The sequence below is a fragment of the Fukomys damarensis genome, unplaced genomic scaffold (genome assembly GCF_012274545.1).
Source record: "Fukomys damarensis isolate Sample0158 unplaced genomic scaffold, DMR_v1.0_HiC HiC_scaffold_12, whole genome shotgun sequence".
In the NCBI taxonomy this organism is placed as follows: Eukaryota; Metazoa; Chordata; class Mammalia; order Rodentia; family Bathyergidae; genus Fukomys; species Fukomys damarensis.
The window spans coordinates 54,381,537-54,405,058 of NW_022900924.1; the positions used below are offsets into that span (position 1 = coordinate 54,381,537).

Here is a 23,522-nt window from a genome sequence, read left to right on the forward strand (position 1 = left end):
TTTTTTTTTTTTTTTTTCCTTTGTGGGTACTGGGGATCAGACTCAGGACCTTATGCTTGTGAGTCAGGCACTGTGCCACTGAGCTAAATCCCCAGCCCTGAAGCTACAGTCTTTTATAATGTAATCTTAGAAGTAAGCCTGGCGTGGTGCACGTCTATAATCCCAACGCTTGGGAGAATGAGAGCCTGTCTCGAAAAAACAACAAAAAAAAAGGTATATAAGGGTGGTTACTGCCCTGTCATTGGGCACTTGAGCAAATTATGAGTGATTTGAGTATTAGAGAAGGTAGGTGCTTGGGGACAAAAGTTCCAGTTAAGTAAGCTTTCCTGGGCTAGACCTCCAAAATATCTACTTTTTTGAGATAGACCCTCACTATGTAGTCCAGGCTGGACTTACTTCACAATCCACCTGCCTCAGCCTCGGGGTGCTAGGATTATTATAGGCATATGCCACCATATCCAATGTAGGTCAGTGGTGGTGGGCCTCTAGCACGCATGCCGCACGGAGCTGTTTGTTATCATTGAAAGCTCCAAAAGGTTCACCATCACTGTATACATAGAGGCCAGAGATGGAATAGTTGTACCCTGCCCTTTTTTCCTATTCCCTAAAATCATTATTTAACAACTATAATCACAGTGTTAACAGTTTATGGGTTTTTAAAATCCAAGCTAGACCTTTTCTGGTTTTAGAGACAGGGTCTCACTGTGTTACAGAGGTTGGCTTCAAACTCCTGGGCTCAAAGCAGTCTTCTTGCCTCAGCACAACACTGTCTTGCTGTCAGAAAAAGACATTTCCTTGGATTCTTGTCAGAATATTTCAGATACTCTGCTAGTACAAGATAGTGAGTTATATTCAGACAACAAAAATCAGCTTTGTTCAAAGTGTGGCCTGTCCGTAACAGTATAACTTGCTTTATGGGTCACTCTGTCCAGAAGGTACTATTGTAAACTTAAAGTCCAGGGCAGCAAAGGGCCGTCCTGTGCTAAATGCAAGTGGTACACTTTGGTGGGTGGGAAAACTAAGCCACAGATTGTCAGAGTCCCTATGGTTCAGCAGTCAGAGGAAGATGAACTGTCCTCCGTGTGTTCATGTGGTCACTAATAAACCAGGAGGCTGGGCCATCAAGGGGACCCAGCTCACACACGCAAGGGACTAAGTAGGAGCAGGGACAAGAGCAGAAGCACAAAGGGTGTGTTTTATAATTGGACTGGTATTTAATAGTTGGGTGTGTGCTCCCAAAGCCCTGTGGATATCTGTAAATGAGCCCTTCAGTAAGTTCTTCTGCAGGCTGAGCTCCTAGCAGCAGTCTCCCGAGGCTTTGGGGACCCCACTCGAGTCAGTTTTCAAGAGAATTTGATAAGTTGCTATGACAGCAAACCCACTCTTCCTCTGATGAATGCCTGCAATTTGGATATTAGATTAAGCTTTTTCCTTTTGTAAGTGAAATTTTGAACAATATCCTGGAGTCATTATTCTTCAAGGGTTACAGCTGGGGATTGGCAAATGAATCTTTGCTTATTTTTAAAACTGTTTTAAGTGGGTGATTGTAGAAGGTTAGACATAGTATCACATAAGGAAATATGTGGGCACACATGTATCTATATCAGTGAAAGCTGAAATAATTACTATCCTCGGTGCCCAGATTGACACTGTATTGTACTTTAAATTGCAAATCAAAACAGAGCTAGTTAACAGGAAATTACATTTTCAGAGTAACCGTGGCATTTGGTTGTGTGGGAAGCAGTAGTTTCCTTCCTTTCTCTTCCATTCGTTCTTCTTTCCTTCCTTCCTCACCTGGTAAATACGTTTAGCGTCCAGTGGTTGAGGAGGAAGGGGCTCTGGGGAAAGACGAGTTTCATCCTGAATGCTGGGGACTTGCTGATGTCACTGCAAGATCGTAGGTGGTGTTAAAGCTCCAGGAGCCAGTGGGGGAGAGCAGTGGAAGAGGCGATGTCGCTTTCCGACAACCAGCCAGCCTCTCTCGCTGCTGCACTGGGCCAGCTCTGTCAGGGCAAGCCTGCAGAGTGCCAGATGGATCCCCCAAAAGAAACCGGCCGGGAGGGATTTGAGTGGCAGAGGACAGAGGACAAATTGAATGAAATCGGGCTGAATGTCAGCATGGACGGACAGCTGAAAGACGGGCTCGTAAAGAACGCCAGCTTCCTGGAGCAGAATAAGCTCTGCTTTTTTGAGGGGAAGCGAGACAAAGCACTCAGCATTGAAGTACAGGACAAGGAGTATCAAGCAACCTCAGGTCACCTTGAGAGCAGGTATGTGATTTCAGAAAGCTGCTCTCCCGTAGAGAGGAACTTGGAACACCAGAAGACAGCCGGGTTCCATCCGGGACTCATAGAGGGGCCAGACAGAAACAAAGCCACCACAGTCCAGGAGAGCCTGGCAGGGAAGAATGGGCTGGAGCCCCAGAGCCAGCCGGATTTGGATTGTTCTGGGGCTGCCCAGGTCTCCACCCGGCGTGGTAAGGAGCAGGAGACCAGTGTTTGGAACCCCAACTTTCATCCGGTGGCTGGGGGCCCCTGGGGCTCAGGGGAAGCGCATCCAGGGAAGGAGGGTGCTGGCCTCGCCCCTGGCTGCCCACTCATCGGGGTGATTAATGAGAGCACCGGGCAGCTCAAGTGTGAGCCCCCACTCCTGGTGGCTGTCGCCCACCCCAGCCCCAGCAATGAGCGCTTCCCCACTGCCATTCCACCCATCACCATGGTGGAGTTCCCACCGGAGTACGGCAGCCGAGAGCAGGATGAGGATCTGGGGAAACTGAGTTCTTCAGCAGAGGGCACCATGCCTGACCAAGCGCCCCAACAGAAGAAGGCCATGCGCCGGGCCCTGTCTGAATGCTCTCACCTCTCAGTTCCCCCCACCGTGAACCTGGGGGATAAGTACCCTGAGCTCCCTGCCCGAGGCGAGCTGCACGCGCTGCCACCCCCCAGTAGCCCGGCGCCCAGCCCTATGCCTAGAAGGCTGGGGGCCCCGGCCATGAAGCGCTCCCTGACGGTGGCCGAGGAAGGGACGGCCGGCCGCGAGCTGAGTCCTGGGGATCCCGTGCTCTCCACGAAGGAGGCGCCTCCTTTCCCCTGCGAGGAAGCGCTGGCCAGGAGGGAAGAGGAGCTGACCCACTTCGGGCAGAAGGAACGGAGCACGGCTGGGTTACACCCCCACAGTAAACTGGAGCAGATTCCTGAAGGAAGTGGCCGGGAAAAGGGACAGGAAGACATTGATGAAACAAGAGTTGATTCGGGCTCTCTGGTGCTCCAGGGTGGTGAGAAACAGCTAGGGCCGGGGAAGAAAGAAATCGAGGTCAGTGCACCCCGGAGCGCGCCGTCGCTGCCATGTGAGGAGACCCCACGTGATGGTATGTCTCTAAATTTTGCTTCCGTTGGGAACAAGCAGACGTCAAGGAAGGAAACCAAAGTGAGAACACCAGAGGCGCCAGGCAGCCAGCACAGAGGAGTCCATCCTGCCCACCCGCCCTCCGTGGAAAGCTGAATCTGAATCCCTGTCGCTGGGAGCGGGCGAGGAGGGACAAAGTACATCTGGCTGGGCAGGCTGGCTTTCCTAAGTGACAGGCCGAATGAGGGGGGCTGGTAGGGCTGGCAGTGGATGGGGTCAGAGGAGGCGCACAAAATTTAGAGCCCATTCCTTGACCTCTTGGCACCTGCTCGCCCCCTCCCCCATCCTCCACCCCTCAGCTCCACTTGGTTTGAACCAGATGCGTCCTGAGCTGTAAACCACCCAGTCGTGTCTGATTGATGTTCTTGCTTGAAAACCTATCACTCTAGATGCACAATGGTTTTATCTGCGCTACCTCCTCTCATTAAGTTGCAGTCTGGGCGGAAGCTCTATTGTGTATTCGGCTTTTGAGAACATTTTACTTTTGTTTAAGCTGAAAAAGAGCCTTTTAGAACTGGCTATTTAATATTCTTTTCCTGTTCTTCATGTTTGACCCAATCTTGCTGCTCGTTTTCTCTTTGTGTGTGTGTTAGGAGGGTTTTCGGGGAGAGGGAGAGGAAAGGGAGTGCGGAGAGGAGAGACTTGCGACCTGGTAGACAGTGGGGCTGTGGTCTTTGTGTCGCAGCCCTAGCCCCAGCCCCCACCCCGCGGTTCTTATTGGTGGTCTCAGAAGCTGGTTTTCTCGGAGTCCACTCTGAGTACAAAGGACTTTGATTCACAGCTTTTTAATGTCAATTTAAAAAGATAACATTTTATTAGTAAAAAAGAGTCGCTTTTCCTGGGGACTGTTCTTCCTATTTTCCTTTCAGTCCATTTTGATGAAATTTCTTCTTCTTTACCTCTCTGAAAATAAGAAATGTGCTTTTGTAGGGCAGTAAGTAGGGTAAGTGGAATAGGGCAGATTTGTTTCTCTTCTGTGGAAATAGGAAGGGTTTCTGAGAGTTCAGGTCCTAAGAACTCAGGCCCCTTATACCGTTGTGGCCTTCTAGCCGTGTGAGAACTGTAAGCTTCTCATGAACTGATTCTGTCATCTTTGATCCTCAGCCACCCAGTTTCGTACCCTATACTGTTTAGATGGGAAGGAGTGGAGCGGGCATGGAGGCTGAGGCAGGATTGTGAGTTCAAGTCCAGCCTGAACTATGCAGTGAGTTCAAGGCCACCGTAGACTGTGTGACCCTTTCTCAAAAACTAAACAAGCAGGGCTGGGGATTTAGCTCAGTGGCACAGTGCCTGCCAGTTACTTGAGAGGCTGAGGCATGAAGATCACGAGTTTGAGCCCATCATGAACAACTTAATGAGACCCTGTCTCAAAAAATAATAAGGACCAGGTGGGTAGCTCAGTGGGCGAGCTCTTGCTGAGCATCTGCAAGCCCTGGGTTTGATCCTCCACAAAAAAATAAATAAAATGATCAACTCTGTGTCCTTATAGTAGTGCATGCTTGTAATCCAGGCACTTGGGAGGCTGAGGCAGGAGAATTATGTTTTGGATTTTTTTTTTAATTTAAAGCAAAACATTTATTGATATATTTTAGATATACATAATGATATCATTATAGGAAATTTGTACCTATACATGTTATAGCTTGCTCCTGCTGCTTTAATTTTATTTTTGTACCAGGGATCAAACTCACCGCCTTGCTGAGTTTTCCAGGCAGGTGGCAGCAGCACCACTGAGCTAAATCCCTGGTCCCTCTTACTTCTTTTTTTCCCATTCCCCGCTTCCTTCCACTTTTCTTCCCCTCCTTATATGCAAAAGCTTTGTTTCCATTTTTTCTTCTATTTATTTTTCTCTCTTGTCCCTTCTTTCCTCTCCTCCTCCCCCCTCTCTTGTTCCCCTTCTCATTTGAACATTTTCTTCCCATTTTCCAGTGTCTATTATACATTTCAGTCCTTATTTCCACTTACAGTTTCTCACACCAGTTGTATTTTGGGTTTTTTGGGGTTTTTTTTTGCGGGGGTGGTTTTCAGAGACAGTGTCTTACTATGTAGTTAAGACTGACCTGGAACTCACTATGTAGCCCAGGCTGGTCTCAAACTCTGCAGTGATCCTCCTGCCTCAGCCTCCCAAGTGCTGGGATTACAGGTGTGTGCCACCACGCCCGGCATATTTTGGTATTTTAATTTTAATTTAATTTAATTTTTTTGTATTTTGTTTTTTTTAAACAGGGTCTGGTCATGTAGTTCAGGCTGCCCTTGAACTCACAGCAGTTCTCCTGCCTCAGCTCCTTTAATTCTGGGATTACAGATGTGTGCCACCATGTCCCCCTGAGAACTGTTTTAACCATCCTGAACACAACTGTCTCAAAAATAAAAAAGGAGGCCGAGGTTACAGTGATAAAGCTTTTGCTTAGCATGAAGCCCTCTGTTCAATCGCTATACTACAGTAAGAAAGAAAAGAAAAGAGAAGGAGGGAGGGAGGGAAAGAAGAGAGAAGAGAAAGGAAAGGACGATCCCAGAAAAAAATCCTTAGTCCAGATTGTTTTGCTGGGGAATTTACTGTACCTTTAAAGAGTAGTTAACACCAGTTTTACATACACTCTTTCATAAAATGTTAATGAAGGAACAGTTCTTCCTAACTCTATGAGGTCAGTATCTTTGTACAAGAACCAGACAAAACAATATTTTAAAAAGTAGAAAATTTAAAACTAATAACTATTATAAACTTAGATGGAAGAATTCTAACAAAAAATGTTACCAAATCATGCTGAGCAATAAATGAAAAAGTTGTATATATAGCCAAATGAGACTTATTCCAAATATACAAGATTGATTCAATAATTAAAATAACAAGAATAACCCACCATGTGTGCAGTGTAAAAAAGGAAAATCATAAACATAGAAAAGCATTCAATAATGCAACACCCATTCACGAGAAAGCTCTCATCAGAGGACATGGAGCAAGACTTCCTCGACACCCATAGGACAGCTGCAGCAGCAGGCTTGGTGCCTCAGCCTGGGTTCCGAGTGGTCTGGGTAGCAGTGAGGCCTTGGCTCTTCCAGGCAAGCTGACAGCACGCTTCATTTCGTACTTGGTGTCCCAAGACTCCATGCTTCCCACCTCAGGCTGGAGTAAGGCAAGGGTTCAGAGAGGGGATTGGGAAGGGTTGGGCAACAGGACTGAGTGCTCTGGTGATGGAAGAGGTAATATGAAATGACATATGAAATAGAATAGAAGTGCACACGAATGAATGAGTTTAAGCCTGGAGAAGTCTGAATAAACTAAAGGTTGTACCAATTTCGCCGATGTTGATAGTTTGCTCTGGTTCTGCAGTGGTTGACTTGGGGAGAGTCCTCCCTCTGCTGTTTATGCAACTTCCTCAGAATCTCTTACATTTCTCTAAACAAAAAGTTTTAAGCCTCCTGACTTCTTCAGTTTTGGTATCGTCCCTCCCCCCACCTAAAAAGAAATTAGGTTACCATTATGTATATACAGTGGTATTTACAGTAGTATAATTTCCCTATCCCTTTTTGGACAAATGGTCTCATGTTATGTATACTATTATGAGTGCCCTTTTTAGTTATTTTTCACTTGATAAAGGTCATTCTACATCAGTAATAAAGGAGTCTTTTCATACTTTTTTTTCTTTCAGAATGAGACGTTATACTAATGTGCCTGGGTTCTTTGTGTGCAGTGCTGGGGATTGAACTCAGGTCCAGCCCTGTTTATTTTATTTTATTTATTTATTGGTTTTTTGAGACAGGGTCTCACTTTATAGTTCAGACTTGCACTGAACTCATTATGTAGCTTGGCAGGCCTTGAACTCATGGTGATCCTCCTGCCTCTCTGCTTCCAAGTTCTGGGATTGCAGGCGTGAGCTGCCACGCCTGGCAGCCCTGTTTATTTTATTCTGAGTCAGAATCTTACTAAGTTGTCCATCCTGGCTTCAAACTTGGGATCTTCCTGCCTCAGCCTCCCAAATAACTGGAATTATAGGCATATGCCTCCACACACAATTACGTTAATATTTCTGTTTCCTGTTAAGAAACTTTGAAAGGTTGATTCAGTGCTTCACTTTTCAAGATAATTACCTGATGTAAAATCTTTCATATGTGCCATTGTGTGAAATATATCTCTAAAATGAACTTCTAGAAGTTAGATTTCTCTTTTTTTCTTTCTTTCTTTTTTCTTTATTTATTTTCTTGAGGAAGGGTTTCACTATGTAGTCCATGCTGGCCTTGAATTCGCAGTGTTCCTCCTGCCTCAGCCTCCCTAGTCGTGGGATTCCAGATATTTGTTACCACGCCAAATTTAGAAGTTGGATTTCTGAGGACTGGGTATGTAGCTCAGTGGCACCGTGCCTGCCTCGCAAGTGTAAGGTCCTGAGTTCGAACCTTGGTACTAAAAATAAAAGTTGGATTTCTGGATTGAAATTTTTCTGCAATGCAATTTTCAGGGCCGCCATTAGATCGAGCTGCTCTGCCAAAGGGCTGTACCAGTTCAAATTTTAGGACATTTAATAATAATATTGGGTTAAAAAGAGCTTTTTTCTTTTCCTTTGTTTTTAAGGTCCTGGAGATTGAACCCCAAGGCTTTTATACTAATCTGTGTTCTCTCTTTTAAATGTTTGCTTTGTGTTGTGACAGGATCCCAGAGTGCTAGGACTGCCAGCATGTGTCACACCTGGCTAGTGGAGGCGACCTCCTTGCTCTTTGTTTTGTTCCGTATTTTGAAGTGGGGCAAAAATCTTGTCTGGGCTAAGTCTGAGGGGAGGCCTGCAGCCACCTGCTGCTTCTGAAGCCTAGGTAGAGAGGGTGTGGATGTGGTATCCAGTGCCCAGAGGATAAACGCAGAGCTGCCAAAGCATTTTTATACCCAGAGAGCTTTTTTATTTATTTTTTGTTCCTATAAACTATGTTGATATTCTTTAGATCATTTTTTCCCTGTGAGAGTCACTCATTTGTAGGAATAATATATATTATAAGCTCTTTGTCTTTGATAGGAAGCTCAAAATTTTTTTCTGCTTGTCATTGCCTTTTGACTTTGTGTTTCTTTTTTAGTTACATTGAACTATTTTGGCTCAAGATTTTGTACCTTTTGTACCTTCCCCATAGCAGGCTTCTCAATACCATGGTTTTAGTGCTCTCTGTGCAGCCCTGCTGAAGTCTGCACTACCAGGTTTGGCGGTGGGCAGCGGTGCTGCCCGAGGCAGTGGGGCTGGTCACAAGTGCTCTTCCCTGGTGCAAATCTGGGTCACTGCTCGAACTGGAGCAGGTTAATCTCACTCACATCCTTCATAAAGCGGTTCTTTACAGTGAGCGGAAGGAAACGGAGGACACTGGATGATATTCTGGCTTTTACCCCATCTCTCCTCAACCTTTATTCTAAGAGATAGACTCCACTGAAGAGATTTTTTCCCTGGTGTGCACTGGTTGGGTGACAGCACCTCTTTTCTGGTCTCTAGGGAAGGGAAACCAAACTTTGAAGTTCCATTGTCTCCTCTATCATTTGTATAAAACCCATTTAGACTTCTCTCCACGGGGACGAGCTCCCTGAGTCTTTGGAATCTAAAATGGCATCTGCCGCAGTGAAAGCTCGGGGATCTTGTCCACACTGCAGCAGCACAAACCTGTGGCGTTATTTCAGAATGAAGTGCAAGTTAGTGCTCTGTCTGATAATGCCTAGCTTTCTTAAGATGGATGTGAAAAATATTTTCTTTGAATAATTCTGAGTTACCACCCACCTTAGGAATAGCCAGGCCAGAAGAAGGAAAGGCGGTGGCAGTGAGTGTGACCGGAAATGACATCTGTACTCCACCAAACAAGGAGCTCCCACCAAGCCCGGAGAAGAAAACCAAGGTAGGTGCCAGAATGGTGGTTTTTTTCCTGTTGTTGTAATTTTTAAAAAATAGTGCCTCCTGCTCCTATTGCATGAATCCTGAATGTTTTCTTTTTTCTGAGCCAGTATGAGTCTTTCCTCAAGTGTGAATGTACTTAGAAAATGTCTTGGGGGTTGGTGTGTTCAGGGTCTTGCTACGTGGTTCTTCCTGGCCTTGAACTCGCTGTGTAGCCCAGACTGGCCTTGAACTCACTGCAGTCCCCGTGTCTCAAAAAAACAAAAAGGACTGGAGATAGCCATAGCATGTGCCTGTAATCCCAGCTAGCAGGAAGACCGTGAATTCAAGGCCAGCCTTGGCAACATAGCAAGACTCGATCTCAAAAAAAAAGACAGGGTCAGAAATTTAGCTCAGTGGTTCATTCCACTGCCTGCCTTGCAAGCACAAGGTCCCAAGTTCTATCCTTGGTACCAAAAAAATACAGGTAATAATAGTTTAATCATTTTCTGATAATTTTATTTATAAAATTAGTATAGCTACCAAAAGCTAATTAATATTATAATGCTATTACTGATGTTAAATATTTAGATGCCAAACTGTTGAGATTTGTGCTACTGTTGTTAAAGAATTTCTGCAGAGCTGGTGGTGTATCTCAGTGGTAGAATGTGTGCTTAGCACGCATGAAGCCCTAGGTTCAGTTCCAGCACCAAAAAGAAAAAAAAAATCTCTTCACTTTCTTTCTTTCTATTTTGGTATTGTTTCCCTGTTTCTTGAGCTCAGAAGAAAGAAATGCTAATTTTCAGTTTGCATCATCCTCATTATTTATGATTTTACTTTGAATTGTGCAATTTATATTTTTTATTTGTTTTTATTTTTGTCCGTGTGTTTGATGTTGGTCTTTGAAAAATAAAAATATTAAATATTAAAAAACAACAATCAACCTAAAGCCTTTGGCCACCATTCAACCTGCAAAGACTTCAACATCGAAAGCCAAAACACAGCTCACTCCTGTCCCTAAGCAGCCAGCTCCCACCACCTCTGCTGGGGTGAATAAAAAACCCATGAGTCTTGCTTCAGGCTTAGTACCAGCTGCCCCACCCAAACGCCCTGCCGCTGCCACTGCCAGGACTTCTACCTTATCTGCGAGAGATGCAAAACCAAAGGTAAGTTGTCTGCAGGTCCCCTGCCAGGCAACAGTTTCCCCTCTGCACGTCAGACAGGCCCTTCTTGCTGCCAGATGGTGGACTCAGGCTGGTAGAACTGAGGAAGGGGTAGGTTGGTTGTAAAATCAGTTTGGGGGCCCATGGATACAGCGCTGGCCCTTTGAAACCCTTTTACTCTTTTTACCTTCCCCTTCTTCATTTAGAAGTAATATTCATCTGCTTTGGTACCTCTTCCTTTTTCAGAACTGTTTCTTACTCTGCCCATTTATGTACCAATTAACCAGGTTCCCCAGCTCCACTTACTAATCAGATATTCTTTTTAGGTATAATTCCCACCTCAAATTGAATTACTTGCTGTTGTCTAATCCTGCAGAGGGGAATTTTCTGCATTGAGTCAGTGCTATCCTGGCTCTTCGCTGTTCTCGGCATGTTCTAAGCAGCACGTGACAAGTTACTTTGCTCTTGCTGTTAGAGGCCACTTCTCACAGGGCTGTTTCTAAGGTCTCTGGCTTCCCGGGTCACCCTCACTTGCTTTATCACCCAGAAAATGATCTCGCTGAGAGCCACTTTAGCTTTACAGAGTTGTTTAGCAGCCAAGGATTGGTGGAGGCTGAGCTGCCTCCTTACCCTCTCGTTTTATTGAAGAAGGGCCTGTAGGTCGCCCTGCTGTTGCTCCACATTCATGGTGGGCAAGAGCCTCCCCTGGGAGCCTGCCATGCATGGGCTAATTTTATCTGGTAAAGAAAACTGGCAGAACTGAGGGATTGTGGTCTAGGTTGAAACCCCAGCCAAGAAACTAAGAAATGCTTTCATAGAGTAGGAGTGATAAAATCTTGTAATGCTTTCTCTCTGATCCTCATTTACCAAGTTGGCTGCCTCTCTGAATCTTTGGAAACAATTTATTTGAATGAGAGAGTAGAGGACAGGTGACTGAGCCATGGTAACAGGTCCCTCTGAGGCCTATTCAGCATTTGGCTCCTGGGGACGAGGTGGAGGAAAGGTTCCATTGAGGTATCAGTAATGAAGCATGCTCTCTTGGTTTCTTTATATATATTTAACTCCTTTAATTCTCAGCTGTTCATGATATAGATGCTGGTGTCTTCATGTTACATTGAGGAACGTTATACTCGGTTGAGTCACCTTCCTCAAGTCTGAATAAGTGGCAGAGCCAGAGTGTGGAATGTGTGGGAGCCCACAGCCCTTGTCAGTGTGGCTTTTTAGGTGGCATTTCAAGCTGTAGCTGGCCTTGTTTTTTATTTTATTTTATTTTATTTTTTGGGTTTTCTGAGACAGGGTCTCACCATGTAGTTGAGACTGACCTGGAACTCACTATGTAGCCCAGGCTGGTCTCGACCTCACAGCGATCCTCCTGCCTCAGCCTCCCGAGTGCTGCCACCACGCCTGGCTGGCCTTGCTTTTTTACATAAGACACAAGTAGAAACTTTTTTTAGAAATTGATAGCAACAGAAGTCTAACAAAATCATTTTTACCTATTATTTTAGTAGAAAGATTTCTGAAACTGTTCTGAAAAATAAATAGATCTCTGGCAGAGGAGAAAATATAAATTGAGAAAAAGCAAAATAACTTAAAGCTTGCTGAGGTCAAGAGTCCGGTGTCTGAAGGATTTTGTATCCTTTAGACATTTCTATCTCAGGTAATCTCAGGTAACTTTTTTGTTTTGTTTTTATTTTGAGGCAGGGTCTTATTACATAATTAATTCAAGCTGGCCTTGAATATGCTATGTAGCCTAGGCTAGCCTCAAACTCACTGTGACCCACCTGCCTCAGCCTCCTCAAGTAGCTTTTACTAATTTTATCATCATTACTCTTTTTTTTTTGAGTCAGGGTCTCACTTTGTAGCTGAGGCTGGCTTCCATCTCATGGTGATTCTCCTGCCTCAGCCTCCAGAGTGCTGGGGTTCAGGCATGTGCCACTTCTGGCTTATCGTATTACTCTTACTTGTGAAATACTAAGGCTACATTCGGTTTGTCTGAATTATAATCATATTGAAAGTTTGAAGAACATTCTCTAGAGCATCTGGCTTTGTCCTCAGATTTTCAAGATCATCAGAGGAACCCTTCTGCACAAAGTCTTGTGACTCGTTACAGTCAGAACTGGTAACAGAGCCAATTCTTGATTTGGTTAGATGCCAGCCCATTTTTTGTTTATTTATTCATTTGGTTACCCTTTTTTTTGGACACAGGGTCCTACTATGTAGTTCAGTGTGACTTGAACTCACTGTGTAGTCCAGGCTGGCCACAAACTCATGGCAATCCTTCTGCCTCAGCCTCTGAGAGCTGGGGTTATAGGTGTGTGCCACCAAGCCTAGCATACCCTGTAATTTCTAAGCACCTCCCCAGCAGACTCCATTTAAACAGTGTCCTACTTGTCTCCACCAATGCCCTGCCCTCCAGGTGGCGTTTCTCTTAGAATAAAAGATCAGGTCCACTGTGTCTGTGATTTGGCTTCCTGTTTCAAGTGATGTGAATGTTTGCTTATTGGAATAGTGTCTTTTCCCCCTGTCGCTGCAGCCACCAGGCCAGATTGATGCTTTCCTTTCCTAACCCTGAGGTTATAAACTATCAAAGGTGGCCTTCGTGGTGCTCTATTCCAATCTTCTGTTTCCACATGAGGAAATTAAGCACAGAGGTGTTCAGTGCTCTCTCCAAGACCATACTGCAAGTCAGGCCAGACTAGGGCTGCAGCTCAGACCTTGCCACCTGCAGCAGCCCTGCCCTGTTACGTGCCTGCTGGGGTACGTCCACCACAAGAGTGGAGGCAGTGGCTGAGCGTCACTGTTAGTTTGCAATCTGCTGATGTGTGAGTTTTGTCCTGACTGTTCAGATGCGAACAGTAGTTTCCAAGGCAGATGTGGCAGCCTGTGATGCCCCTTTCAGGCCTGTTTGTTTGCACATCATCAACCTGGTCTGCTTCCTGTTTCCTAACCTCAGATCACACAGCCCCTCCATGGCTGGTTTTTTGTTGTCCAGAGGATTTACTTTGAGAGCTGTGTACGCTGTCAGTATCTGCCATGTCCCCAGGGCCCCAGTCTCGCGTGCAAATCCACGTCTTAGGGCTGTTGCTCATCTGCCACTCTTACCCCTCCCGCATTCCCATGTGCAGCACATTGCAGAGGCGAAGGTTTCTGAGAAGCAGGGCTTGCCGTCCAAGCCCGCCTCAGCCCCGGCCCTCAGACCTGGACCCAAGAGCACCTCAGCCACTCCAAAGGTCACATCAGCTGCTGCTCCTGCCTCCATGGGGCCAAGCAGTAGAAGCCCCCCAGTGCCGGCGTCCAAAAGGCCTGCTGGTGAGTATTACCTGTCCCTCCTTCCTGTGGGGCAATGGGGAGGAGAGCAGGGTGTCCTGGGTAATTACCTGGCCTTGATCTCTGTGTGAGTTTAGTAACCTTGCATATTGAGAAGAGCTGAGAGTAAAGAGGAATCTTGTGAAATCCCGGGTAGAATGTATTGTTCCTGTCCTAGCAACTCTGCAGTTCTCAGTACATTGTGACCATGGTTTTAAATGATGGTAAGAAATGGACCCAGGTTGGTGGTGCACACCTGTAATTCTAGTACTCTGGAAAGCAGAGGCAGGAGGATTGAAAGTTCAGACCCAGCCTGGGCAACTTAACAATTTAGAACCTGTCTCAAAACAAAAAAAATATTCTGGGCATGGTGGCACACACTGTAATCCCAGCATTCACGAGGCTGAGGCAGGAGGATTGCCACAAGTTGGAGCCCAGCCTGGGCTACATAGTGAGTTCAAGGCCAACCTGCACTACACAGCAAGACCTTGTCTCAAAAAACAAACAAACAAACAAACAAACAAAACAGAAGGGCTGTGGCTGTGGCTGTCGCTGTGGCTCAGGCTCAGTATGAAGCCCTTGGCTTCAATCCCCAGTGCCACAAAAAGACAAGGCAATTCAGTACATAGTGAGTTCAAGGCTAGCCTGAAATACAAAGCAAGACCTGGGCTGGGAATTTAGCTCAGTGGTTCCACTAGCTGCCTAACAAGCGCAAGGTCTTGAGTTCTATCCCTGGTACCAAAAAACCCCCAACAATTCAGGGCTCAGTGGTAGAACATTTGCCTGACATATGTGAGGCCCTGCGTTCAATCCCTTCCACTGCAAGAAAAAAAGAAGAGAAGAAAATAGGATATGCACTTCCCTAGGTGTGTACTGATCACCTACTTCTAAGGCCATGTGGAAGACATTGTTGGGACTGTGGGGTGCAGCTCCTGGCCTTGTGCATAACCTCAGGGCTGCATGGCTGTTTTCTGGGGGCTCACACAGTCCACCGCAGACTGGACATCCAGTAATTTGAGTGGACGATGAGTCTCGGCCCTAGATGGGCCCTTTGGGGTTGTGTTTTGTTTTGTTTTGTTTTGTTTTTGGTATGGGGTTCGAACCCAGGACCTTATGTCCTGAGGCAGGTGGCGGAACCACTGATCTAAATTCCCAGACCTCTTTTCAGGTTTTTAGTGCTCTCTCCTATTTTTGTTACATTCTTTACTAGTCCATGTTTGTGATACATAATGAATATATTCGTCTCATCTTAGTCCTTTGGTCCATTTGCTGACTGTAGTATTAATATGTTTGTGCAGCTATTAAGACTGAGGGCAAACCTGCAGATGCTAAGAAGACAGTGGCGAAGTCTGTGCCAGGTAACACCCACCCTTCCGTAGAAGCCTTGATCAAAGCCCGCCTCTGTGCTTTAAGGCTCCCTTTTCCTCTCGCTCTCAATCCTTGCTACCTCTCCCTCCTGCCTTGCAGCTGACTTGAGTCGCTCCAGGAGCACCCCTACCAGCTCTGTGAAGAAAACCACCACTCTCGCAGGGGCAACCCCCACGGCCGCAGTGGCCCCGACTCGAGTCAAGCCCACCCCGCTTTCCCGGCCCTCCGCGTCTCCTTCCCTGGACAAGAAGCCTGCCGCTGCCAAGCCCAGCACCTCGGCCCCCAAGCTGAGCCGCCCAGCCACTGCAGCCCCTGCCCCCGATCTGAAGAATGTCCGCTCCAAAGTGGGCTCCACGGAGAACATCAAGCACCAGCCTGGAGGAGGCCGGGTGAGTCAGGGGCTCCCATCCATGGTACTTCTTGCCTGCTGCACCTGCCACTGCAAAGGGGCTGCCAGCTGCAGAGCGTGGCCTTGGAGACCTCAGCCTGGCTCTCTGGGGGCCGGGAAGGGGTGACTGGGTTTGCTCTTCCTGTCTTGGGGCCTCTTGCTCTGTACCTTGGAGTTTAGGTTGACATTTTTGTGCGGAGTCACCAGACTTAAAGAACACTGGGTTCTTAGACTGCACGGTGAGTGTCAGGCCCTGCTCAGCTCTACAGCCATCACCCCAGAGGCTTCCCCTGTGGCCAGGCCAAGCTGTGTTGCTGGTGACCCTGCTCCCCTTGTCTTTTCTTTTTTTTTTTTTTTCCCTGCTGCTCTTGTGCTCTTTATTTTTCTTATTCTTTCGAAATGTCAGAGTTAAGGAGGTCTTGAGTAACTTGGTCTGGTGGTTGAATTCTTTTCTGTTTTAGTGCACGTGAAGAGTGTGACACTCCTGGGCCAGGGATGTATCTCAGTGGCCAGCACAAGGTCCTGAGTTCGATCTACAGTACCAAAAAAAAGTGTGACACTCCTGCCATCTGTTATGGCTCCCTGTGGCCAGGGCAGCTCATCTGAGGCCTAGCGGCATCTTAGAATGGGGGGCACTGGTTTGGAAATGCTGACCCTATGACCACTAATGTGGTCTTCTTGGCCTTGCTTCCGACCTCGCTGTGAATGATGTCTCAGCTGCTTCTTCATGGCTCAGGACTTCAGCCTGAGGCTCTGCTCCCCACACTCCTGTGGTGGTGGGGTCTCTGGCTTGGTCTATCCTGGGAAAGGGATGCTTTTTCCTACAGGCAAGGGGGACCTGCTTCTGCCTGGTGGCCTGGCTGGATTTGCATTCTCTATGGCCTTCTTCCATCCTTGCATTTGGGCTCTTTCATCCTCTTGGTTTGAAATGTGCCCTCCCTTTATCTCCATCCAGGCCAAAGTAGAGAAAAAAACAGAGGCGGCTACTACAGCTGGAAAACCTGAACCTAATGCAGTCACTAAAACAGCTGGCCCCATTGCGAGTGCACAGAAATCGCCTGCTGGGAAAGTGAGTTTTGTTTAGACTCACCTCTGGGAGGTAAAAAGATGGTAACATTTTTCTTCCAGCCTGAGTCACTTTCCCTTCTATTCTACTTTTTTACTGTCTCTAACTAGCTTCACTTCTTCCCCGTGTTCCCACCACTGATGACTCACCCATCAGAAAAGTTTTGTATAAACCCAGAAAGTGCAGAGTTGGAAACTCATTAGCTCTTTTTTATTTGTGGGTGGAGGAATACTAGGGATAAAATCTGGGGCACTCTATTGATAAGGCATATCCTCAGCCCTTTTTTAAAAAATTTTTATTTTGAAGCTGGGTGGGGTGGTGCACACCCACACCTGTGATCCCAAAACTTGAGAGGCTGAGTGAGGCAGGAGCATTGTAGCAAGTTCAAGCCTAGCCTGGGCAACTTAGTGAGACCCTGTCCCAAAATATAAAAAGAGTTGGGGGTACTGCTGAGTGCAGAGGCCCTGGGTTCAGTCATTCGTAGATAAGACGGATGGATGGATAGATAGGATTCAAGAACTCGTAGTCACTTCCTTCGCTGATGCTGATCTGAAATCCAGCTGGTACACATGCAGACATACGGCATGCCCAGAGTCATTCCTGGTAAGGCGTGGCAGCTCCTGGAGCCCTGATGCCTCTCACGAAACTGCTGCTAATGTCAGTGGCTTTGTTTGTCCTGGTTCCCATGTCACTGTTAACTGCAAACTCCTGTCATCGTGGTGGAAATCCGCTCACTCAGGAAATACAGCAGAGGCGAGTGGAAGAAACCCTAGGCTTCTGCATCCCAGGCACAGCCCGGCCCTAAGGTCCAGGGGGAGAAGTCTCAGCCAGAGGAACTCTGGTCACTTGGAGAGGACTGTGGGTCCTAGTTCAGGCAGGGCTCATTCCTCCTCACTGAAAATGGGAAGGAGGCAGGAAGTGGCAAGACACAGAATAAGGGCTGTGGGCTGGAGTTTCTCAGGATGGATTTCTGTATCTTGTGGGGCGCTCTGCTGTGCAGAGGCTGCATCGTTTGTGAAGCATGAAGGAAAGAAGGAAGCTGGCAACTGTTCTTCCTGAGAAGGCCCAGGAGCAACTCTGTTCCAGAACCTGAGAGCCAGGCGTACTGGAGCCACTGGTGAACGGCACAACGTGATTGTTCTCAGGGTGGCACACCTTGCAGCCCTGCCTGCAGCTGTTCCCGGCACACGGAACTCACAGGATGTAGGACTAGACATTTGGAAAGTTCTAGAAGGAAGGGATGTTGGATCTTCCAATCAGAAATTAGTTCTCTCTAGGCAGGTGACATATGCCTGTATCCCAACTACTTAGGAGGCTGAGGCAGGAGGATAGATCATAAATCTGAGGCCAGCCTGGCAACTAATCAAGACACTGTCTGAAATAAAAATAAAAGGTCTGGGAACATAGTTCAATGCAGAGCCCTGGGCTCAAAGCCCTGTACCACAGAAATAATATGGATTTGGTGTGGCGTCATAGCTGTAATGCCAGCACTTGGGAGGCAGAAGCATAAGGATCGTTGCAAGTTCACAGCCAGCCCGTTTAAACTGTAGAGTGAGACCCTGTCTCAAAAACAATATAATACATCTAACTCTAAACCTCTATTCTCTTTCTTGAGCCCTGAGACAAATGGGCCGGGTGTGGGCGCTCCCTTGCTGTCCAGCTTCTATACCCATTTGCGTTTTCCTATGCACAAGCTTCTCTTCCTTCCCGTCGCATCAGCTTCGCTGAGCATCTGGCTGCCTCGGCTCCCACCCCAACTGAGGGTCAGTCTTGTCCTCACAGAGAGCTGACAAGCCTGTGCCTGACCTGTGGGATGGGCCGGTGGGGACCCGGGGCCAGCTGCTGTCCAAGGCTTGTCCAGCTACACAGTGCAGTGAGAACCTCGCAGCCCCTGCTGTGTTGTCGCGTTATTTGTTTGTGTGTTCGTTCTCTGCCTTGTTCCTTCCACACCCTTCCCACACTTGTTCTGCCACAGGTGGGGACAGAGGGTTCCCTCTGTCACTGTGATCACATGCGGCCTCCCTGCCTACCCCGTGTCACCTCTAACCAGCCATTTCCCTTTGTGTTGTTTTTCTGTTCTCTAACATTCCAGGTCCAGATAGTCTCCAAAAAAGTGAGCTACAGCCATATTCAGTCCAAGTGTGGTTCCAAGGACAATATTAAGCATGTCCCTGGAGGTGGGAATGTAAGTATACACCGGCACTTGGGCACAGCCTCCTGTGGGGACCCTAGGTAGCCAGCACCACGGTGGCCAGGCGGTGGCTTTTGGCAGGAAGCCATCCAGCGAGAGAGGGAAGGCCTGGGTGTTCAGTGGTGGTGGGCTTAGTGTCCTGGGGCCCATGTGAGCAGACACCCGGCCTGAGTGCCACAGGCCCGTGGCCCTGCAGCTGTGGCTCCCTCGGTGAATCCCTCTTCCCAGTGTCTACCTCTCCCCTGGCCCATCCTTGGGTCCTTGCCATTATAAAGTCAGAGAATCAGTCAGATTTTCCTCCTGGCCCTCTCTGCTTTTTCCATTTATAGTGATCACTCTTCCTCCTTTTCTTTCTTTCTCTACCTACCTTCTTTTCCATTTTTAACTCCTTTTCCCCAATTCCTCTGTTTTCAGTCCCTTGACTTGCTGGATGTGGTGGCATATACCTGTAATCCTAACATTCTGGGAGGCTGAGACAGGATGATCTCATTTGAGCCTAGCCTGGGAAACTTTGTGACTCAGTATACCCTCTCTTAAAACCTTGTGCACTTTGCCCTTGTCCACGAGACAGTGCCCAGGCCCTTGGGCTCTGCAGAGCTATTCATGGGGTCCAGCCCTCGCTGCTTCTCAGCCCTAGCAAGAGAGACCATCTGTGTGGATTTGCCTTGGGATTGCTCTGTTCCATGTCCTTTCTGTCCTTACCAAGGTGACACCTTATCCCGCTCCTGTTTTAGTCATCTCACCTGGTGCCCCTTTTCCCCGGGGTCAGCTGTGCTACCCTGACCTCCTGACCCCCTGCAGTCTCCATGGGAGCCTGACCAGGCGATGGCCCCCCTAGCACCCTGTGATAAGGTTGGCCACCCTTGCTGAGCTGACAGTGAGCCTGTGAAGGGCCCCTAAGATGCTGCCCTTGGAGTCTCTTTTTTGGGTTCTTTGCCCCAGGGGAAGCAGGGAGCGAGGGTTCCTAGGAAAGGGGCTCCCTCGAGTGTGTGATGTAGAGGCTGGTGTGTGTGGCGTACGGGTATGGGTGCAGGTGTGCAAGAACTCTGAAGATGGGCGCCAGTGCCCTATCCCCTTTTGTGAGCTCTCCTTGCAGCCTGCACGTGGCTGCCAGCAGGCTTTTCTTCATGTGAACCTGCTGTTCCAGGGCTCACACAGATAGCAGCGTTTCCGGGTGGGAGGGTGAGGCAGCCTGGAGTGAGATGTGCTGGTTCCTACTGTAGCTTCCAGCCCCATACCCCAGAACCCTACTGCCACTTCATAGGCCGGCTGTGTGGACTGAACGGCATTCACACATACACACAAATTCTGCACAAGCAGGTTCAGAGGGGGTGCCAGCCAGCCCTCAGCCACACCCAGATGGGAGCCCAGGGCCCCACTTCTCCATGGAAGAGGCTTCTATGCCCAGGCCTGTGGCAGCACCTCTGAGCAGAGGCTGCTTGGCATGCATGCCCAAGAGTCCTACAAGGTGGGCAAGGGGCAGGCGCCTTGCTGGCTATGCACCAAGAAGATGTCCTGTGAGGGACAGGCTGCGCTGCAAAGGTGGAGAGCTGGGCCAGCACACAGGGTTTAGGAGCAGAGGAAGTAGAGATGGCTCCACTTCCAGCCCGTCCGGCCCCTATCTTGCTCAGGAGGAGGGAGCTATTTCAGAGTAGGGGTCTTGTTAAGGGAGTGAGCTTAGGGTTTTAGTTATGGAAAATTAAATGTATAAAGTGCTGGGGATTTAGCTCAGTGGTGCTGCCACCTGCCTCGCAAGCACTAGGCCCCAAGTTCAATCCCTGGTACAAAAAACCAAAAAACATAAAAATATATTAAGTAGGGCTGGGGATTTAGCTCAGTGGCACCACACTGCTTTGCAAGTACAAAGTCCTGAGTTTGATCCCTTGTACCACAAGAAAAACCACAAAAACAATGTGTAAAGTAGGAAGAACTCATCAGGTGAATTGGAACGTCTTTTAGCAGCTCTGTTTCCTGTCTGTATGCCACAGCCTAGCTCCATCTTCATCTCCTTAGAACTGATGCAGGTAGGTGCACAAATGCAGGTGTGTTAGTGATGTGCTTTTTTTGTCTTAAATTGTACTCTGCAGGTGCTCCTCCATGGTCCCCTCAGTACTGGGAATGGAGCAGGGCCTCTGCACTGCATACCCAGTCCTTTTTAATTTGCTATTTTGATACAGGATCTCACTAGATTGCCCAGGCTAGGCTCAAACTTGTAAACCTCCTGGCTCAGCCTCCCAAAGTTACAGTTTTGTCCACTGCACCCGTTTTTGGAGTCAACTGTCCTGTGGTTAGTGGACTGTCCAAGAGTCTAGGGTCTGCTGACTGCATCGCCACATTTTTACCTGTAGTACAACTCCCTTGTCTGTTTTCCTTATGCCAGTGTACGTGCCAGCCTGTGTGTTGTTGCAGGGGGGCCCAGCGCCTCACACTTGCCAGACAAGCTCTCTGCCCCTGAGTTGCAGCCCAGCCCTCCATATTTCATTTTGAGACAGAGTTGCTGAGTTGCTCAGGCTAGCCTCAAACTTGGAATCCTCCTGTGTAACTGTCCTGAGCATGTGGGACTGCAGGTGTGCATCTCCACCTACTGATGTGGACTTCTTACATTTTTTCCTCAAAATTTGGCAAGGCTGTTCTAGCTGGGGGCTTTCCTCAGGTGGCCCTTGCTGCCCCATCCTATGGTTGTCATGCTCTTGTGATTTTGTCAGCACCTCGATCTGTGGGCTCAGGTGCTCCATGGTGAGAGTCTCGTCGCACTATTGCTTCCTTTGCTGGCCTGAATGCATCTGTTAAGCAAAACCTCCTTACTGACTGTCCCAGCCCAATAGTGTCTTACTGTGTAGTACAGGCTGGGCTCAAGCCCGTGATCCTCCTGCATCAGCCTCCCAAGTGCTGGCCTTACCGGCCTGTGTCACTGCACCTAGGTTCCAGAGGACTAAGCAGAAGATGAAGCTCCAAATGTAGATCACCACCGGGGCATGTGATCCATACAGGCCACTGTCTGAGTAGCTACTATTAAGGCCGAAGCCCGTGCTGTTTCCCTTGTTGATTAAAGGTGGGCGTCAGGCCTGGTCATGAGAAGTCTACTAAGGCTCCTGCGTGAAGGACATCGATGACAATTCCATTGGGTGCCCTAAAAGCAGGACCGAGCACTGGGCTTGGTGGCGCACACCTGTAATCTTGGCACTTGGGAGGCTGAGGCAAGAGTATTGTCGTGAGTTCAAGACCAGCCTGGGCTACACAGCAAGACCCTCTCTCTCAAAAAAAAAAAAAAAAACAGGACCAACCACAAAATGCACAAGCCATTGTCCAACCCAGAGCACAGCTACGTGATCCCCTGGGGAGTTGATTTTTTGGTACCAGGGATTGAACTCTTGGGACCTTGTGCTTGCGAGGCAAGGCAGCGGAACCACTGAGCTAAACCCCTGTTCCTTTTTTTTTTGAAAGACAGGTGCTTACATTGTTGTTCAAGCTGGCCTTGAACTTGCATTGACTCTCCTGCCTCTGCCTCTGGAGTGCTGGGAATGCAGAGGTGAGCACCACCGTGCTGAACTGCAAATGAAAAATCTTTTGAGGCAGTGTAAGGCAATTTGTCCTTTGTTTTTTTCCCTGCAATTCTGGGGATTGAACGTTGGGGTCTTGTAGTGAGCTACATCCCCACCTGTTTTTTTAAAGCAGTGGCAGAGTTTATTTGAAAAAAGTTAGTGAAGCATGAGAGAGAAACTGGCCCTGCAGAGCCAGCTTGGGCCGAATGAAAGAGAAGAAACAAGAAGAAAGAGAAGACACAGCAAGAGTACACCCTGGAGAAGCGGGGTAGTGGAGCGTGGGGAAAGCCCTAGGCCAGCACCTGCACACACTTCTGCTCTGTCCCTCATCATTCTTCTGAGAGTGAGGTTCAGGCAGATCAGTCAGCAGCTGATGCCTGTGATCCCAGCACTTGGGAGGCTGAGACAGGTCCCACCTGGGCAACCTAAGGAGAGTATGTGAGGGTGCAAAAGGCTGGGGATGTATGTCAGTGAGGTGGCGCCTCTACAAACACTCTCTGTATTTTCCCCCCTTTTTGGGTTTGAACCTCAAAATAGCAATAATCGTAGTAACCAAAGGCACCAAAGTGCAGCATTTTTCCATTACAAATCACAAGGGTTTTATTTTTAGTAAGAATATGGAGTGGTGGGAGGCTGTGGTGAGGCGGACACCGCTGTGCTGATGGAATCCTGGAGGTGCCATTGCTGGGAAGCAGGTTGGCATCAAGAACCTGAGAATGGGTGGCGGCAGTGGCACACACCTGCACTTAGGGAGGCTGAGGCAGGAGGATCCAGATGTGAGTCCTTCCTGAGCAACTCAGCAAGACCCTGTAGTAAGATAAAGCTCGAAAGGGCTGGCGAAAACAAGTTTCAGTCCTTGGCCTGAGGGAGGGGTCGTCATTGTTGCTGTTTGTGGCAATGAAAACTAGGAAACAGTTCAGCATGAGCAGTGGCACGGATTGATGCGGAGTGTGATTATTCTGCACCCTTCCTTTGCACTCCATCCTTCATGGAAAACTGACGACTGCAAGAAGTCAGTGGGAGGGCAGAGTTATGTATGTACTGTCGGGGGTAGCCACATGTGCTGTACATGTACAGCTCCAGCCTCTGGGAGGCTAAGGCAGGAGGATTGCAGTTCAGACCTAGCCTGGACAACTTTGTGACTTAGGGATACTCTGTCTTAGTATCTGAAAAAATTCTAAAAGGCCTGGTTGTGTAGCTCCTGAGTTCAGTCCCACCGCTCCACCCCTGGGCCACCAAAAAAAAAAAAAAAAAACGGCAGG

The 23,522-nt window shown here is 48.0% G+C and overlaps 1 protein-coding gene across 14 annotated transcripts in view; it reads left to right on the forward strand.

Moving 5' to 3' along the window:
• Positions 1 to 23,522, forward strand: part of Map4 (microtubule associated protein 4) — a 124,715-nt gene that overhangs the window by 98,321 nt on the left and 2,872 nt on the right. For 6 of the 14 annotated variants that reach the window (XM_010624303.3, XM_010624305.3, XM_033762610.1 and 3 more), the window contains 7 exons: positions 9,152 to 9,261; positions 10,187 to 10,402; positions 13,525 to 13,708; positions 15,004 to 15,063; positions 15,173 to 15,462; positions 16,417 to 16,530; positions 18,620 to 18,712. In XM_010624303.3, coding sequence (XP_010622605.1) covers positions 9,152 to 9,261; positions 10,187 to 10,402; positions 13,525 to 13,708; positions 15,004 to 15,063; positions 15,173 to 15,462; positions 16,417 to 16,530; positions 18,620 to 18,712 — 1,067 coding nt within the window. Of the gene's footprint in view, positions 1 to 1,759; positions 3,368 to 9,151; positions 9,262 to 10,186; positions 10,403 to 13,524; positions 13,709 to 15,003; positions 15,064 to 15,172; positions 15,463 to 16,416; positions 16,531 to 18,619; positions 18,713 to 23,522 lie in introns of those variants that run through there. The other 8 variants (XM_010624311.3, XM_033762612.1, XM_010624310.3 and 5 more) reach the window with 6 other exon arrangements.